General features: G+C 38.7%; 1 protein-coding gene across 2 annotated transcripts in view; it reads right to left on the reverse strand.

Moving 5' to 3' along the window:
* Nucleotides 1–19,529, reverse strand: part of twf (twinfilin actin binding protein) — a 207,339-nt gene extending 187,810 nt beyond the window's left edge. For both annotated transcript variants that reach the window (XM_067140456.2, XM_067140457.2), the window contains exons 1-2: nt 19,273–19,529; nt 19,095–19,172 (exon numbers count right to left, since the gene is read on the reverse strand). In XM_067140456.2, the coding sequence (XP_066996557.2) occupies nt 19,095–19,172; nt 19,273–19,297 (103 nt within the window). In that variant the 5' untranslated portion in view covers nt 19,298–19,529. The remainder of the gene's footprint in view (nt 1–19,094; nt 19,173–19,272) is intronic.
* Between the last annotated feature and the right edge of the window lie 670 nt (nt 19,530–20,199).

Raw genomic sequence — 20,199 nt, forward strand, 5'->3', positions numbered from 1 at the left:
TAAAACTGACAATATAATGTTCAGGAGCAGTGTTGCCAACTTCTATTTTCAAGATCCGCTAAATACTACTAAAAATCCGCTAAAATCCTGCCAAGAAATCTGATCTCAAATAATGAGCAATAAAAAACGAGCAACAACAACAACAATAATAATAATAATAATAATAATAATAATAATAACAACAATAACAATAAAAGCAAATGTCTGCACTCACCTGATCTGTGAGTTTCACTGGGATTAACCCCCTGCCTGCGAGCCGGCGAGCTAAAACTTGTAGGCGTTTTACTGCCGGGTGCAAACTAGCTGAATCCCCTACCTCAAGGGCCACACGCAGAACAGGCCAGCTCATTAAACGGTCTTCTTACATAGCATAAATATAAATGCTACTCTCTCACAGTTTCATTATTTGTCGTCAGTCATCAACTAAGAGATAAGTACCCATTCCCCACGCATTACAAATTTATGATACAAGGATCTCATAACATCAAATCCAAATAACATATTTTCCTCATGTGACTGCTAGCTCCTGACAAGAAATAAGGAATAGCTCGGAGACAGACTGGAGTACACATTTTTTTTAAAAACGTAAAATGGATAAAACACTAAATTCCGCTATAATAAATCTAGAATTCTGCCGTCCGCTAAATGATATATTTCTCCGCCGACAGTCTTCTAATTCCGCCAAGTTTAGTGGCAACACTAGTGCTAAGGTGGCAACACTGTTCATGAGAACCTACTGAAAACTTGCCGGTAATACTTATGCTACGTGTCTCTACAATACGATGATCCATCACAAAAATATTCCTGCTCTCGATGCTAGATGTTGCGTCTACTAAACGACAGGTACCAGTACAAGTCTTGCTTGTCAGCTTCGGCAGCTTGCAATGTATAACAAAGACACACACGTTTACATTTCGTCAAGGGCCGGCAGATGGAAAACAGCGTGATTGCCGTACCAGTTACTAGTGGTATTCATTACTGTTAGGTCAGAATTAAATGACGACCCTTCATTTTTCACATGAAATATCTCAGATTATGAGAAATACGGCACTTGTGTGTGTATCACCACCGCATCTATCATACACCAATTTTTTTTTACATGGAATTGAGGGAGCAAACTAATCCCTTCTTATATATTTAATTGGTTTTTATTCATGTGTCAGTATACATACAACCAGATACACTATTGCACGCATCCCTGCTCAATGTTGAACTGTCTCCTGTAATCCTCCACTATCTTAGTGACAGCATCTCTCTCTCTTTTCATCTGTTGAAAGGCGGGTAGGCTACTAGGTATTCCCTGGTCTGATGAGCCAGATGGAATGTGACAATATTGAACTGGCAGCAATTTCAGTATACCAGTATGTGGTATTGAATAACAGAGAAATCACTTCTCCTTTAGCAGGTTAGCAATTCCTATTTCCTAACACGGCAAGACCAAACGGTCAGTATCCCATTCCTAAGCAGAGCCCTGAAGGGGCGTGCCAATCTAACTGATGAGCCCAAATAGCACTCTGCAAAAACACGTGGCCTAACAACACAAAAGCTGGTTCATTTACTGTGATATTCAGGTTTTACGATACCGTACTTTGCTTTCCAGCATGATTTTGTTTATAGGCAAGTTATTAGAAGATATATTAATATAACTCTGTATTGACGGCTTTCACTTTACAAAAGAAAAGTTTTTATTACGTCCTCCTATTCAATACATGTATCCATCTTTTGATGGAGCGATTTTAATCAAACATGTTTTGGCTCATTTTGAGCCATCTTCAGTGAAAAAAAATGTTGAAAACTACATGAATTGATGTTAAAAGGGTGTCATTAAAACACAATGAGAAAGAATATATAAAAACAAGTGAAACATGATGAATCTAAAACATACGAGGCTGTGGCAAGGTTCAGAACCTCTCAGATTAAAAGTACAGTAGGCTATGTCACTAAAATGAGGACAAAATCACAAATTAAAACATGAGAACAGTCTATCTTCAATGAGTCACATGCTCATGTAGTCTAGATGGCAACAGAAGTTAGTGGACGTAGTGCAAGAGAGAGCAAATGCCAGGTACAGCGTTGTGGCTCGAAATGGTGGAAACCGTCAATGAAGTCCAATCTGTAATGGAAAGAAGGTAAATGAATGAATGACTTATTTAATAATTGCCCTCTCGAACGGCCTGACCTTCTTTGTTTAAAGGTCTCGCGTCCATTAGTCGTGTTTGTAGTCGACTCAAGGATCCTTGCGGATATTTCATCGATCGTCTAGAACATTCTCACATTATTGGCAAGATCAATGGCATTTAACATTGAACACACTATGTGGATGACACATTTGCTATTTTAGACTCTCATATTACTAACTGCAACATAGTACTTTAACTTCTCAACTCCACTGACCCACACATAATATTCACCATAGTCAGAAAACAATAATGCCCTTAATTACCCGGATTTAACCATTATGCACAACCACAACAATACTCTGTCCTTTAATATACACAGGAGACCACCCACACTATCAATACCATTCAACAAACTTCTCTGCACCCAGACATACATAAGAAAGCAGGTTACAGTAGTATGGTACTCAGAACATTGACCATTCCATTATCTCGCAAAAATTATGAGAAAGAAATAAGCAACATTCACAATATCACAGAATACAACAGCTTCAGCAGAGCCTTTGTCAACAGAATTATTAACAGATACAAGAGCAGACCTAAGACCACCCCAGTAAAAGATTTTGCTCCTAAATAGAAGGTCTCTACTTTCACTTTCAACAGCAATAATATTTACCACATTTCTAACGTTTAAAAAAAACATAAGATCAAAATAGCATTTAGAACCTACCATACTTACTCGACTAATTTTCAATCTGCATACCATCAACAACAACTTCACAATAAGGTACGCTAAACATTTGCAACGCTCTTAGACAGTCGCTTTTCAGCTATGAGTGAGCATCATATAGAATCTAGTAACGAATACACGACAATTGATCAAGATCTGAAGATCCTACAATACGAACAAAAAGGCATCTTGCTCAACAATCTCTAGAGCATCCACATCAATACAGACAAATTTAGCAACCTCTCTCACAATTTAAATGAGATTAACAACAACAACAAAAAAAAAACAACACTTTACTCTAAACGTTCATTCCAACAATTTTATAATAAAAACGAACCCCACTTTCAGCTCTCCAACTGAACACCGCCCCTCCCTCTCCCCACCAGCTTAGAGCCTCACTCCTTCATCTAACCATACAAACACAGCTGAGCCAGCTACAAACACGACTAGTGGAAGGGAGACCTCTAAACCAAGAAGCTGAGGCTGTTCGAGAGGGCAATTATTTAAGTAAGTCATTCATTTACCTTCTTTCCATTAAATATTGGACTTTACTGACAGTTTTCACTATTTCGAGTCACAACGCTGTACCTGGCATTTGCTCTCTCTTGCACTACGTCCACTAACTTCTGTTGCCCTCTCGACTATATGAGCAGGTGACTCACTGAAGATAAGACTGTTCTGATGTTTTGTGATTTCGTCCTCATTTTAGTGTGACAGCCTACTGTACTTTTAGGCTGAGAGGTTCTCAACCTTGCCACAACCTTGTATGTTTTACATTCATCATGTTTCACTTTTTTTACATATTCTTTCTCACTGTGTTTTAATGACACTCCTTTAACATCAACTCATGTAGTTTTTAACATTTTTTTTTTACTGAAGATAGCTTAAAATGAGCTGAAACATGTTTGATTAAAATCACTTCATAAAAAGACGGATACATGTACTGAATAGGAGGACGTAATAAAAAACTTTTATTTTTTAAAGTATAGGTGAGTTATGGAGAAGCGTTCAAGTTTTATAGCACGTAGTAATATTTGAGTGATTTAATTTGCCGAGAAATATTGTAATCATGCTGTGGGCCGAGAATTTAATGCGACAGTTTAATGTACACTACTGGCGAAAACGAAGTTTCTCTCGAGAACATCAACAAATCAAGAAAAGCATTCCAGGAGTCGAAAAGGGAAAGGTTTCCAAGATAAAAAATGAACTGTTTCAGTGCATCAAACAGCAACAAAGCAAGGAATTAGCCGTACAGAGCTGAAGTTGAGGCATGGCAGGATAGACCAAGTCATGAAGAAGAAACAGCAGGGGAGCACATTCGGCTAAGAATGTAATCCTACAAACTTTAATACTTTTGCTAATATTCAATAACATGTTACAGAACATGATAAAATGCAAATTATTATAGAAATCAGTGAGGCTTTTTTACTTTTAAAAATTATTTAAACTCTAATACAGTTCAATTTACTAAATTCTTAATGCCAATATAAGTGATCCATTATTGGAAATTATAAATTTTCCAACCAACTCATTCTTAGTTGCCAGCGTTTCGTCCCAATGTGCAAATTCAGGCTCAACAATTGGTAACTAGTTGAATTTACTTATACAGGACAAATATATTTCAGGTTCTCAATGGGAACTGAAATATATATATATAATTACTTCCATCATATAACTCACACCTCTATTTTTAAGCTTTAATTTCAGAGCACGCCAGTAAATACATATATACACATACGGTTATTGATATGTTATCCCGTAATAACTTCTAATCCATTAACAATATTGATATTCTGTTTTCTCATTCTAAAATGGTACTAGGGGACTCTCAAATACCACGCTACATTTTTACAAAGGATAATTAAGGTATAGTTCAAGGCCAGTAGGGACTGGAGAATGGAGATGGATGCTCCGCACAGGGCAATGATCCTTTATTGTTAGTTCAGGAGAGTGCCGATGTGCTCCGCGGAGGGTGATGCTCGTTAATTGGCGAGCGTGCCAATAGCAGCGTTCCACATTGGACATTTTTTAAATGTGTTGTACAGGTTTTTTTAAATTGGTTTGTGCACATCCTGGATGATGGGGCTCTGTTTCGTGTCAGCTATTTCCCAACCATTGGACATTTTTGATATTTATTGTACAGTTTTTTGGCTAGTAATAAGAGATCATTGGTCTAACATGTTGCGGGTATTTAGCAGAAAGCATCTTGAAGGAAGTGACCCCCGTCTTTGTATTGTTACACAACCATTGGCTACACCGTTGGCGCCTGCAACCCATTTGAAGTTAGAACAGGTTTTTTTCTTTCAGGATCGACTAGCGAGGTGAAGTTGGCTATCACATCTCACAACGTTAAATTTTCAGGGCGAATGCCATGCTTTATAAAATGCATCCAATGGTAGCGAGTGATCAGTGGAGGGTTGTGGATAATGACCGAAAACTTTTTCATGTTTGGTTATAAAAGTAAGTTTCTTTGGGCATGGGATGGTGGAATTCCAACATCGGCAATGAATACACCTCTCCTCAACAAGCATTTTAAGGTAACATTCATTATATCTTGCCAAATAATGTGCTACACACTGGTCCTTATCCTCCTAGGATTATACCAGTGAAAGTCTTGCCATATTCAACTGTTTGCTGGCACAAGGTCTTGTTTTGTTTTGATCAAAGCCACATGGCTGGTAATGTAAGTATGTACACTCAACTGCACAAAAATCGGCCAGCAAAAAAATATTTAATCTTAGACATTCTCTAAATGTGAGGACATTCGTAAACTGTGGATAACTGGAGGCCAAAGAGACAGCACCTGAAATCCTACTACCTGCACAATATATTAATCCTACTTCAAATATGGGGATTTTGAAAGCGTCATCTGTAACGGTCAATCTTTGTGGGTTTTAGAGTACAGTACAAGCATGTCTTGTAAATACAATGTGATCTATTCTTTAGGTTTGCAACATTCTTATGACATGTGAATTAAAGGTGGGAAAGGGAGGCTTATGTTTATAAAAGAAATAAAATGCAGTAAGTTTTGGTTTCTTGGTTACAAAGGAAAGTAATTAAAGCTTTATGGTCTTGCTTTTGAGAAAACAGTACATGTGAATTGAGAAATGAAGAAACAGTACTTTCATTTTCATTTTCGCTTGCCCAGCTCCTGCCAGGTCGGGGTGTTGATGGCACTTCTCCACTGCTGCCTCTCCTTCCACCATTCCTCTTCAGTAATTGTATTCCATTCCAGTCTTCTTTTTCTTGTACTGTTCTTGACAGAGTGCATCCATATGCTCTGGGCCTCCCTCTTGCCCTCTTTCCTTCTTAGCCTCCAGCATGTGTTTCAGTATCCTTCCCTTCTCCATCCTCATAACATGTCCAAACCATCTCTGTTGCTCCCTATCTTCCCTACCATACTCCTCAGGAACTTCATCTCACTGGCCTGAATTTTACTCTCATTTCTTGCTGTCAAAGTCCAAGTCTCTGATGCATACATTAATATAGGGGTACAGTACATCTTGTAGGTCTTACATTATCTCTTTACAATTCATAGGAAATCCTCTGTTCCATGCCAGGTTCCTTACATTCTGGTACAACGTATTTCCTACTTGTACCCTTCTGCTGATCATCTTATCCAACCTTGCATCTTGCATTATTTCATTTCCCAAATATTTGAAATATTCAACAACCTCAAGGTTTTGTAAGCTGATACTAATGATTCCTTTCCCTTCTCTTTCTCCTCATCATCACCACTGTTTTTCTCTTTCCCACACTGATTTTCATACCATATTTCTCTATTGTCATTTAAAGCCTTTAGTTGGATTTGCACTTCTGTATTGTTGACTACCCAGATCACTATGTCATCTGCAAACAACAATATTTTCAAAGCCCCTCCGTATCTTGCCTTTGTTTCCTTTAGAATTTCATCCATAACTACTATAAACGACAGTGGAGATAATATACTACCCTGTCTTAGTCTAGTTTGGTTTCTATACCAATCTGTTCTCCCCACGAGAGTCTGGACACAACTGAAACAATTCTTACACATTGCTTCCACTAGTTTTCTTGATTGCCTTCAACATTCTTTTCTTTCTGGGGTTTCTCACACCTTTTATCTATTAACACTATCATATGACTTCTTTAGATCAAGGAATAACATCATCAGATCTTTTCCATATTCCCACTGTTTGTCCGTCAGTAACATGGTGGTAAATATAGGGTCTATCGTTGACCTGCCCTGTCCACATCCATACTGCTCTTCTAAATTTCTATCCACACTTCCTCTCATCCTCTTGTCTATTATTCTCTCCAATATTCTGGCTACTTGTGACAACAGTGTAATTCCTCGATGATTGTCACATACCTTCCTGTCACCTTTCTTAAATACTGGTATTATTACATCTTTACACCAATCATCAGGTACTTGCTTTTTTCTCCATAAACATCTTAGCAGTCTATATAACCTAATCAATGTAGACCAGTAGGTCCTGCTGCCTTTATCATTTCCACACATATTCCATCCATTCCTGCTGCTTTTCCTGTTTTCATTTCTTTAACAGCCATTTCCAACTCTGCCACTGCAATATCACTGTCCATTTATGAATTATCCCGATTTACTACTATATTCTTTTCCTTCCTTCTGCCCAAAATTCTCCCAAAAACCTTCTCTGTAGAGTTTACAAGTGTGTTTTTAAATTTGGTTCATTCTTCTTCAACACTTTATATTTGTGATATATGGATGTGCTGTTTTAATACCTCCTGAGTGATTTTATCTTTTAATTTCCATACTTTCATTTTATTCTGTCTTATTCCTTTTACTCTCACAATTTTACCTATTTTCAATTTTGCCACCACTACTCTGTGATCTCCATCGAACACCTAACCTGGTAGTGCTGTTACATCCATTAGCTGTTTACGATTTTATTTTCCCCACCAAAAAATAATCAATAACTGTTTTTGTCCTTTTATCTCAGCCAGGTCTAGTGATCTTTCTACTATTCTTTCTAAAACAATAAACCAAATGTTACCATACCTGACAACTTTTAGAAATCAAATATAGGAAGATTTTTTAATTCTTGGATTTCATCGCGTATGTTGCGCCACGGTCTAGATGAAAAAAAGGACAACATAAAAGGCATCCATATCTACAGTTACAATGCAAATTGATCATTAAATTTAAAATCTTATACTAAGAAAAAAATGGTTACAAGAAAATGTAACACAAACAGAACAAAATGCATAATAGTTCCCTTTATTTGTAACATGAAAATTCAAAATTCAATTTCATATGGAAATAACATATGGAGATAACATGTGTTATGTTTTGTGGCCATAATGTGACGAGAAAATATCAGAAACTGTCACCGACACAACTCTCTGAAATACATTCGACTCATTAAAATTATGAACTAAGAATGAAAACAAATGCACTGAAACACGGGAAACTACAACATATAAAACAAATCAATATGTCTCATACCCTATTAACACGCGACTTTGACAGTGGGAAAAGCACAGAACCGCAAAAAATGAAAAAGAAAACCACATGTGGCCTACAACTTCAATGATACTACACACAGAAACAATGTTAACAGCACGGAAACCACACAATAAGAAACTCAATCTTTCGTCCCGATTAACGGAGTCGCTAGCGCGCGCTAGCCTCTCTCGCAGAACGATTGTGTCCCGAATTCCCAGCTGTAAAACACACACAATGCTGTAGTGAGTGGGAAATATGATGCACGAAGGCAATGGATGATACACTCGCAAACAAAGCATCAAATAAGTATGCCTGAAAATGAGGTTGCGTAAATTACACAAGCACACAATAATTTATACTACGGGAAGAGTCTTGACCGTACTGAAGGTTATATTGTTCAAAAATAGGAAGTAAAAATAAATCAGAAAATCGGAAGACGAGTTATAAAACGAAAACTTTCCGGGTAAATCGAAAGGGTTGGCAGGTATGTGTTACCCATAATCATTCCATTTCTCTCATAAAAATCTATCACTTATCTCCCTCACTGTTTCTTTCTCCATATCCAAATAGACCAATCACTTCATCTTTAATAATTCTGTAATTTCCAACTTGCGCATTGAGGTCTCCCATGACTATCACTTCCACATTCGTGATTACTTTAAGTGTCTCCAAGAATTCCCCTGTATTTTTCTCACTGTTTTCAGTTTGGGACGCATAAGTTTGGATGAAATCTTTCACTCCTCCTTTCATCCTCAGTTGTACTCTGATTATTTGATCACTAACATAGTCTACCCCAGGGCTGTCCAACGTTCGTTTCTATGCGAGCACATTCACATGATAACTAAGGGTATGAGGGCGCCAGGTACGATTCCACTCATTCGACTACTGTTATCGGTACTACAACGACTATATAATAATTCTAGAATTAAAAATTATATGAAAATATATTTACTCGCATAATTAATGTGAAATCTGGCATTGCATGCTCGCTGCAAGTTGAGGAAAGTCTGGTGTGCAACTGGAACAGGCTGCTCTTAATGCGTCATCCAGGTGTGAGTCTGTCAGGCAGGATCGGTATTTGTTTTTTATTATGATCATAGTCAGAAACGTGACTTCACAAAGATAGATTGAACCAAAACAAGGTTGCATCTTCAGAGCAACACTGCGGGTAATGGGATATTTTTTACCACCCACCAGAGTCCAGAAATTGCCACATTGCGTAGGAGGATTTCAAATAAAGGTCTGACTGAAGGCTTAAAATGTCCATTTCTAATTCTTCAGGATTATAATTTTCAAATATTTCACACACCCTCCCTCCAAGCTTACAGACGTCAACAGAAGCGAAGGGATTATTGACAAACATGATCACTGGTTCAAGCATTGAAAACAGGCTAAATCTGCTACCAAATTCGGACCCAAGAGTTTCAAGATGTTTAGCAACAGATGAAAAATCACGCTTGCCGCCATTTACTGTATCCGCCATAGATTTCAAATTTGGAAAATGTGAAAGGGAATTTCTATTTAAATGGACAATCCATACCTTAAGTTTCTTATCAAATGCATTGACAATACTTATCATACCTGAAATATTATGATCTTTTCCTTGCAATTCGAGATTTAACTCATTTAATTTTGAGGTGATGTCTGCCAAGAATGCTAATTCAATTAGCCAAGATATATCATCAAGTTCGTGATAATATTTCCCAGGAGATGATTTCATAAAGTCTCGTATCTCATCCAACAGGCAGCAAAACCGTTCGAGTGTTTTCCCCCTACTAAGCCACCTTACGTCTGCATGAAGGATGACGTCACCATACTCCGAATCTGAGATACTTAAAATATTTCTGAACAATCTATGACGAGTAGATGACGATCTTATATAATTCACTACATGAGTTACAATTTTCATGACATGATCGAACTTTAAAACCTTTGCGCATAAAGCTTCTTGGTGAATAATACAATGATAAGAAAGAAATTTTGGAAATGATTCATCCTTAGCACAAAGAGAAAGAAATCCATTATTTCTACCAGTCATAGACGGTGCCCCATCTGTTGTTATAGCGACAAGCTTTGACAGTGGTAAGTTACTCTCTTTGGTGAATTTAACGAAAGCATTAAATATGGCTTCTCCCCTAATACGTCCATGAAGTGGCAATAGCTTGACAAATTCTTCCTTTACTGTAAAATCATTAAAAACCATTCTAGCAAATACACACAACTCAGCAATGTCAGACATATCAGCACTTTCATCAAACTAGAGTGAAAAATGTTCACACAATTTCAAATCCTGGTGTAATTGAGATACCATATTATTAGAATTCTGTTCAACCCGCCTAGCAACAGTTTAGTGAGACAACTGAAGTCCTTTGATTGAAGATATCAATTCAGATTTACCTTTGTGAGATTCGAACAGAGATTCAGCGGCATTTACCATAGCTTCTTTCACTACTTCCCCATCACTGAAAGCTTTTTTCCTTTTAGCTAGGACGTAACAAACTTTGTAAGAAGCTATTGTCACGTTGCGCGTTTGCTGAACTGGCTTCTTAAACGCACATTGTTGCAATGCTAATTTAGATTTTAGGTCTTTCACTTTGTGTTTTCTTAGTTCAGAATTAACAGGAAATTCACTGTCAAATTTTTTGTGATTAGTCAAAAAATGTCGCTGTACATTACTTCTTTTACGAACAGACACGCTAGCATTACACAATAAACACACAACTTTCCTTTGTTTTCAATAAAGCAATACTGGTCCTCCCAATCACTGTTAAAGTTATAATTTCTTTGCCTTTTAGCCATGTTAAGAAGAGGTATGTTTAATGAAATATAACTGATTATAAACTGAATAATTTAAAGTTTAAATAGTAATGAAAAAAGCACACGAAACATGTTGAATGCACGACTTATCACGACACAAGGCCCTCAAAACGAATTCCTTATTTATTATTATTGTTAGTTGCTTTACGTCGCATCGACACAGATAGGTCTTATGGCGACGATGGGATAGGAAAGGATTAGGAATTGGAAGGAAGCGGCCGTGGCCTTAATTAAGGTACAGCTCGGCATTTTCCTGGTGTGAAAATGGGAAACCACGGAAAACCATCTTCAGGGCTGCCGACAGTGGGGCTCGAACCCACTATCTCCCGATTACTGGATACTGGCTGCACTTAAGCGACTGCAGCTATCGAGCTCGGTAAAACGTATTCCATAAGGCCTGCATAAGCTCACAAGTAATACTGAATGTTCGCCTGAAAGCTAGGAACTGGGAACATTCCAATTGCAAGACTTTCATAAATCGTTTGTTCATTGTTTACGTCACAGCTTTGTTGGGATTAAAGTTACTTTGTGGGCAAATTGGGTGTCCCATTGTCGTCCTGCTGAAACTCTGTCATGGTAGGTAGTTTATGGCATTGCAATCATAAGGAAGCGGTTCTGTTTGGCAGAATAAATATGCGGCTAGGCCTTATACCTGGCGCTAGCCCCCCGCCCCACAGTGAGAGGTTTGTGGAGGATTTCCCTTTGTCGCAACTACTTACATGTCGAATAACTCTCTTTCTGAACCTTTCTTCTATCTCTTCACTAATTGCGGACACGAGTCAGTTAGGCCTAGATCACATTTATGGCTTACTCAAAGCTCTTTGTGTATTTGGAGGTAAGGATATAACAAATTTCCTGACTTTGAGGACGGTATTTTAGGAGAAAAGTAAGAATATTTATTGAAATGCAAAAGTATTGTTTTCAAATATTAAGTAAATCTTAATTTGGAAATTAATTGCGAAGGGCACCATAAAAGGACACCTCGGGCACCATGGCGCCCGCGGGCGCAGCGTTGGACAGGGCTGGTCTACCCTATCCACATTTTCATCCAGGATTTTGTTAATCACTCCTAATCCATTCTTTGCCTCACCTCGCCCCCTCCAGTACAGGGCGTACCTTCTACTTGTCTTCTTCACTCCTTTTACACTCTACTTGACCTCACTCAGTCCCATCATAGCAATATTCTCCCTCCCTATAATATCAATCAACTCTTCTGATTTTCCTGTCAGAGTCATGACTTTTATTATTCCCACCTTCATAATATAAAATGCCGGTTGCCCACTTATAACAACTCCCCCAGCACAAGAACTGTGCGTCGCTTTTAGCAGGGTAAGTCCTACACTTTTCGGAGGCGATAATTACAATCACTCATTTTAGGCTATTGTTACGATGGGGTTGCCATTCCCAAAGGCATTTTAAAACTATTGCCTGCAATTATTCAGGCTACCCCTTATGTGGGGAACAGACTCCCTTGCAGTCGCCCCTAACATGAAAAACAAACGCTGTTGATAAATAGTGTACTCATACTATTCCCCGAGTATTGGGCTGCCTCTTCCACAAAGTCCACCGTTCCAAAACCCACCTTCTCCGCTACAGATTCTGTTGAGGTTTTCACTCATAACCCTGAGCTGGAACCCTTACCCGATGCTACAGACTGGGTCAGTGCGCTCTGAGACTCACCTAGGCAGGGGCAGTACTATTTAACTACAATTTACTGTGTTAAGAAAGTCACTAAATTTGCAATGTTGATATGTTGGACAAGTTCCGCTAGGTAGTAGAGTACGGAGTTCAAAATGTGAACGTTTTAATGCATTTGCAGGTTGCATTGAATAATGCACATCCAGTTTTCTTTTTCTAGTGGTTAACGTTGCACTAACACATCAAAGGATTTCAGCAATGCACAGATGGTAAAATGCAAGGATTGGGAAGGTAGCGACAATAGCCTAAACTAAGGTACAGCCCCAGAATTTGTCTGGTGTGAAAATGACTGATAACCATCTTCAGGGCTCTTGATGGTGGCAATCGAACCTACCATCTCCTGAATGCGAGCTCATGGCTGTGCAAACCTAAACAAATGGCCGACTCGCTCTGTGAATACATGTCCTGCATACACATGGACAACCCCAGAGGACCTGATATGCCATATCATCACAATGTGTGCTGCAATAACTAGGGAAATTTTTTTGTCTGTATTATCATCCCTTGAGAAAGGATTGTAAATGTGCATTGCCACTGATGGTCGACATTTCGAGCTTATAATATAATGGAGACATAGAGGAAATATCGCTAACTGAGGAGCTCCTTCTCCACAGATCTGTACTTTCTTTATAGAACTGTTAATGGTGGTCCTAAAGCACATCTTTGTTACCTCATTCCCGTTACATGTTCATCCACAGAGAATCCAAAATAGACCACTATTCCATGACCCTCGCGTATGCCTCAAACTTCAGCAATACTCCAAATTCCACCGCCTTTCCACAACAGCAAATGCCCTGCATGAATCAAACATCTTCATACCCCACCATCTCTTCAAAACAAAACTGAAATGTTATACTAAAAGAGTAAACTCTCTATTCTCCGTCGACAGCCTGGCCAGAATGTTACTAGTGACACAGATGTGATTAATATGAGAATTTTCTTTCCTTGTTCCAATGGTGTTATTTAATGTCTAAAATAATTTATTAATATTAAGTCTCCTCCTTGTTACCTTTTGTTTTCTTACCGATAATATTTTATATTGCTTTACAGTCAGTGTAAAATGGAGTACTTCGTTCCTTTCTCTGATAACTACAAAGATACATTGTATTTTTTATATTTTTAACAATTTGCTTTACGTCACACCGACATAGACAGGTCTTACTGCGATGATGGGATAGGAAAGACTTAGGAGCTTTAATTAAGGTACAACCCTAGCATTTGCCTGGTGTGAAAATGGGAAACCATGGAATACCATTTTCAGGGCTGCTGACAGTGGGGTTCGAACCAACTATCTCCCATATACAAGGTGATAGCTATGCGACCGACCCAAGTCGCACAGCCACTTGCTCGGTTAAATAAATAAATTTTAAAAATCCCCCCAACAGTACACTAACAACTGACCACAAAGCAAGAATCAGAATGGTGGCTTTACTACATATAAAAAAAAACTCATTAACCAAAATGGTCTCCAAATGCAACTCCCATTAATGTCATAACAATCAGACTACACTGAATTAAGTTCCGCCAGACTTGAGTGGCTCAGATGGTTGAAGTGCTGGCCTTCTGAACCCAACTTGGCAGGTTCCATCCTGGCTCAGTCTGGCGGTATTTGAAGGTGCTCAAATAAGTCAGCCCCGTGTCGGTAGATTTACTGGCGTGTAAAAGAACTCCTCTGGGACTAAATACTGGCACCTCAGCGTCTCCGAAAACTGTTGACTCCTTCACACACAGCAGGTAAATTCGAGCCGCGCAAACTCCCCGCGCTTTTCAGCAGATCCTTTTCAACACACTTTTCAGTGTAGGTAATAAATATGGACCATCATCTTCGTTTACTCTACTTTCTACACTTAAGAAAAAGGAAATGAAGCTGGAGAATGTGGGTGTACCCAGTATAGGACAGAGAAGTCAAACAAGTGGAGGATTTTTCATCCATCACTCAATGTCTCTGCGCCTTTGGCTACAAAAATAATTCAAGCATGCTGTGTCCTTCACAATTTTGTTAGAGAAAGAGATTTTGAGGGTATTTTCCCAATAACGGGTCTAAATGATATCACGCTTTTTCAAACAAAACGAGGAACTTTGAAAGCAAAAGATATCAGGCAGACGCTTGCTCAATATTTTGTGAGCGAAGAAGGCTCGTTACCCTGGCAACTTAGTAAAATAAAGAAGTCGAGTTGTTTTCTGTAAAATGTCAATAATTTTGTTAAGTAGTCTATAACTGCCTACTGGTATTGTGAGTGGTTTGTAAATAATGAAAAGGATATAAAATTATTTATCACTACTTACCAAATGTATTTCTTTCCTTGTCAGATATATTCTTGAAATCACAAGAGATTTTGCGGCAAATCTGTCACCATACCTCTGTTGCGTTTGTCCTGGATAGGTATTCTTCCCAGGATTGGTCCCAAACTAAAGTTACCAAGTTCCCAATGTCTATTTCGGGCTCCATAACAACTGCAGTAAATCACCGACTAAAGCACATGAATAAATTGATAAAATGGAAATAAATACATCAAATTTAGCAACACTTCTAATGAGTGGGTGCAGATCTACTGACGGCGCGGGAGCGGTCGACCCGCTGTGTTTGATGACATCCATAAATGCCAATGTCCAATGAGAACTAACCGCGGGCGCAGGACCGCGGCTCACTACAGACCACCTGCTCAAACATTTCTCCTGTGCGCAGTTAATCTATGCCTCCACGACATGTGAAAGATTGTATTTGAAAAATCGCTTCTTAGTTTAGACGGACCCACAGCTAAGTACGGAAGCATGTTGAACCCGCGCCGTCTGAAAGAGGCCTAAAGGTGGCTGGGGAGAAGGAGAGGGAAGTAAAGTGATAAAACTATTCAGTTATTTTAGTTCCTCCCCACCTGAACCCCCAACTACCCAGGCAGGTCACACAAGTAAGATCTCACACATTTGCCAGCATATTCTGGCCTTGTTCTTAAATTCCCATACCCATTCCATTTGGAAGTCTAACTCTGATAATATTAATTTCCTTTTTTTAAGGAGCCGTTCAGTTTCGCTGTGCACATTCTCAAAACAATGAAAATACAGCTTTTCCCTAGGGAGTTGGCTACACGGTTCAGGTCGTGTAGCTGTGAGCTTGCATTTGGGAGATGCAAGGTTTGAATCCCACAATCAGCAACTCTGAAGATGGTCCATGGTTTGCTGTTTTTTAAAACTGGCTTTATGTCGCACCAACACATAGGTCTTATGACAATGGTAGGTTAGGAAAGGGTTAGGAGTGGGAAGGAAGCGATCATAGCCATAATTAAGGTGTAAAAATAGGAAAAAACAAACCAGAAAACCACCTTCAGGGCTGTGAACCCACTATCTCCCTTAGTTACGTTCCTTCATAATCAAATCAACTGGTCTCGACTGGTTAGCTCTGGCTAGTAAGAAAAACATTTTTCTGGATTAGTTAGGTCTGGCTAGTGACAGAACAATTTGTCTAGGTGCAAGCAAAGGGCACCTGGAAACATAAGCCCCAGGTTAGTGATGCAAAGTGGCCAACAGGCCTCTGGCATTCCATGGTAGACTATTGGGTCCATTGGAATTGACCGAAAAACACTGATAGTGATAGGTTTAGTTAGGTGTGGCAGCATTCCTAATTGACCGGTTGTTGTCGAAAGCACACTTTTGGGGACAAACATTGAATGCAATGAACTTAAAATTCAATAAATCATTGGTCTATCAAGATTCCATCCCGTAGATATGTCAGGAATGATGAACCAACACCATACATAGATAGTATACAGCAGAGATGCTCACGATGGGCATTTCGTCCCACGGGCATACAGCCTTGTACGTAGGCGGGCAAGCAATAAGCGTTTTACTCAGCCACAGTGACGTGATTAAGTCACAGGCTGTCATGGTCAATGCTAAGTGAATGCCTGCCAAGTCAAACTCGATCACTGCAGCGATACAAGAGTTCAAAATGGCGGAAGAATCAAATTAAAAAGAAAAGGGCCTTTTAAAAACATTAACCTCGCAAATGTCTTTAGATTGCTTGTGTGGAAAAAGTTGCAAAACCATGAATCCAAGTTATCATTGGAGACATGGCATGGAATGACACAAATAAGTAAGCTTGAATGTTTTTAAAAGGAGGAAATACGATATGAAGAATAATGCTGGAATTCAAGAGGAGAAAATGGGGCAAATATTTGTTTACAGGAAGAGAAATTTGGGACTGGAATGATTTACCAAGGAAGACCAATAAATTTCCAACTTCTTTGAAATGATACAGTGGAACCTCAGATTGCGAGTAACTTGGTCTACGAGTGTTTTGCAAGACGAGCAAATATTTTAAATAAACTGTAACTTCATAAGCGAGTGAGGTTTCGCAATATGAGCGTCACGTGTACGTACGTTTCCACTTCCCCTGTGCCTTTGTTTTCCCCTCCCCCTGCCTCTCTCTTTCCTGGGATAGTGTGTGTAATCATTTCCCGCGCTGGACTTCAGTTGGCATGCCTTCCTCGCATAGTCAACACTGTACGAGTGTACATGTTTTGTTTCTGTCATCTGTGATATAACTATTCTGCAACGATGGGCCCCGTGAATGAAAAGAAGGCTAAAAAGGAATTCGGTCGGAAGAAGGAGATGATTACAGTGGATGAATCTGTTCAATGACAATGCAATGTCACATTTTCGTGAAATCCTCAAAAAGAGGCAAAAGCAACAGTCATTGGACAGGTTCCTCGTTAAAGTTGCACAAAAAGAAAACACTTCCAATGAGCCAACCAATAGCAGTGATTCCGTTAGTGAAATTCGTGCTACACAGTAACTCTTCTCATGTCATCTCTCGCGTCCCTCACACCAACAATGATTCTATTGTAAGGTAAAGTGCAGTTTAATTGTTTCACGTTATATTTTGTTTTAGAAATGTTATGCGAATAAATGTTTTTGTGTTGTGGACGAATCATTCGAGTTTCAATAGTTTCTTATGGGAAAATTTGCTTTGATATACGAGCGATTTGGATTACGAGCATGTTGCCAGAACAAATTATGCTCGCAATCCATGGTTCCACTGTATTTTCTTTTTTTTTTTTTTTTAAATTTGCATTTGCTTTATGTTGCACCAACACAGATAGGTCTTATGGCGATGATGGGACAGGAGAGGGCTAGAAGTGGGAAGGAAGCGGCCGTGGCCTTAATTAATGTACAGCCCCAGCATTTGCCTGGTGTGAAAATGGGAAACCATGGAAAACCATCTTCAGGGCTGCCGACAGTGGGGCTCGAACCTACTATCTCCTGAATACTGGCCGCACTTAAGCGACTGCAGCTATCGAGCTTGGTTTGAAATGACTTAAGTTTAGTTAAACAACTGACAGAGTATCTGCCACCTGGGTGCCTGTCTTAAATGCATATCAGTGGTGACTGATTTGATATTTAAGAGACATGTGGGCGCAATACCAGTTGTATGGCTTCGATCAAAGCAAGGAAGCAGCTTGCGTGTCAACAAGGCTTTGTACTAGCAAACTGTCTGATATGGCAAAAGTAGCACCCATTCCCAGCCACTAAAATTTCAAGTTGAATTATTATTGGTGTTTCAAAAATTAATTGCACAATGTATAAATTAATTATATGTCTGAACTTAAGATCAGCTTCCAAATTTCTGCTATGGCAGAAATTACTAAAGTACCATTTAAAAAATAATGTTGATATCTCAGCCATTAATAATCCTTCATACAAATGTAGCACAATGTTTCACGAGCCTCTTAACACCACTTAAGAATATTTAAATAATATAGATATATTTAATGGATAATGGATAAAATGTCATTTTGGTATAACATCTGCCTATTCTGCAGCCAAGTTTTGCAGCTTAGAAGTACTAATCACACTTCTTAGGAGTATAAAACCATTGAATGAAGCATTAAGTAGTTTCATTACTACTACTATTATTATTATACCGACCCTGCGATTTATGGGCTAGTAGCCACTGGTTCTCAAACAAGTTCTATGATCTCCAAAATATTTCAATTTAAACAGGAGACCATCTTCAGAGGGCATTCAGCAATGAACTTATGGTCCTATGGATAACCATTTATTTTATTTATTTTAAATCTTCATGTTTAGTTAATATTTGGGTACACCAATATTATTTTGATGAGCTACATTCTCGTTTGATGTGATACAGCCTCGGCAATGGTGAGGAATATTAATATTCTTGTGGCAGTAAACAATTTCGACATTACTTCAAAAACGATTAACTTATTTTGGCGACATACATTAATACGATGTTAACAACTGTTATACTTACCGTCAACAATTGAGACTTTAAATACGCGTACACTTCCATCTCTACATTTCCCGAAGAATTTCTTAAGGGCGTCATTGGCTGAAATATTTAAAAAATAATGTTAAACTCAACATCAATTGTACAGAGAGATGTATTTTCCCCAGGAAAGCAAGGGAAAATAAATTCAGAACTTACTAACCTCGAATCCCAGTCTGATGAGACATTGTGAAAGTGACAGATCATACAGGTAAAAAAAAAAAAAAAAACCGAGAAGTTCAGAATGACTGTCGAAGGATATCCTTCACACTATAGGAAGACATATGTAACGTTACCAATTTTACTAGGCAGCAAGATTTAACGCTATAACATACACATGCAATTTTATCCACAATCACCGGTCGCACCATCCACCCAATGTGAGATCTGTATATCTCTATATAAATCTTCTTCTTCTTCTCTTCGTCTCTATTTACCACCGCGTTCTATTTATAAATCCTCTGTGATACTGTACCACATTCGCCGAGAGACCACGCCTACCACTGAAGAGCATTGGACTCCATTATGCCCCCGTCCGATCACTGATCTCTTTGACTTTTTTTCTTATAGAAAACTATTAATATTAATAATACATATATGTTTATACCATTATAAATTACACATGTATCAATATGTATCAGATTCCGGTGGGAAATTCCTGTAAACCAACGAGATAGAAAGAAGACTATAGAGTGGTTAGCGCTCTGGGTGGGGCCAAATCAAAATAACCATCTGAAAGCGACCTCCGTATGGATTCGTCGGCTTATAGTGCGTTACTTTTGATAGATTATCGAATGAAATAAATGACAACCCGTTTCTCTAGGGGGTAGCTTATGAAATAAGATGAACCTTCGCAGCGAGTTTTAGGACCAGATGTCCTTCCTGACGTCAACATCATTAGAGGAATTAGTGAGATGAAATGAATGTCATCTGATGATGGTAGGAAGAGTAAGGATACCGGTACATAGCCTACACATGTGGAATAATACCAAAGGGTCTGCTCAGGCTTTATTTCCCCAAACGACTGCGTCATATGATCATTGCGCAGAAGTGTGGATGTAATTAAGGCTTAATTAATCAATCATTCTAG

This window comes from Anabrus simplex, chromosome 2 (genome assembly GCF_040414725.1).
Source record: "Anabrus simplex isolate iqAnaSimp1 chromosome 2, ASM4041472v1, whole genome shotgun sequence".
NCBI lineage: Eukaryota > Metazoa > Arthropoda > Insecta > Orthoptera > Tettigoniidae > Anabrus > Anabrus simplex.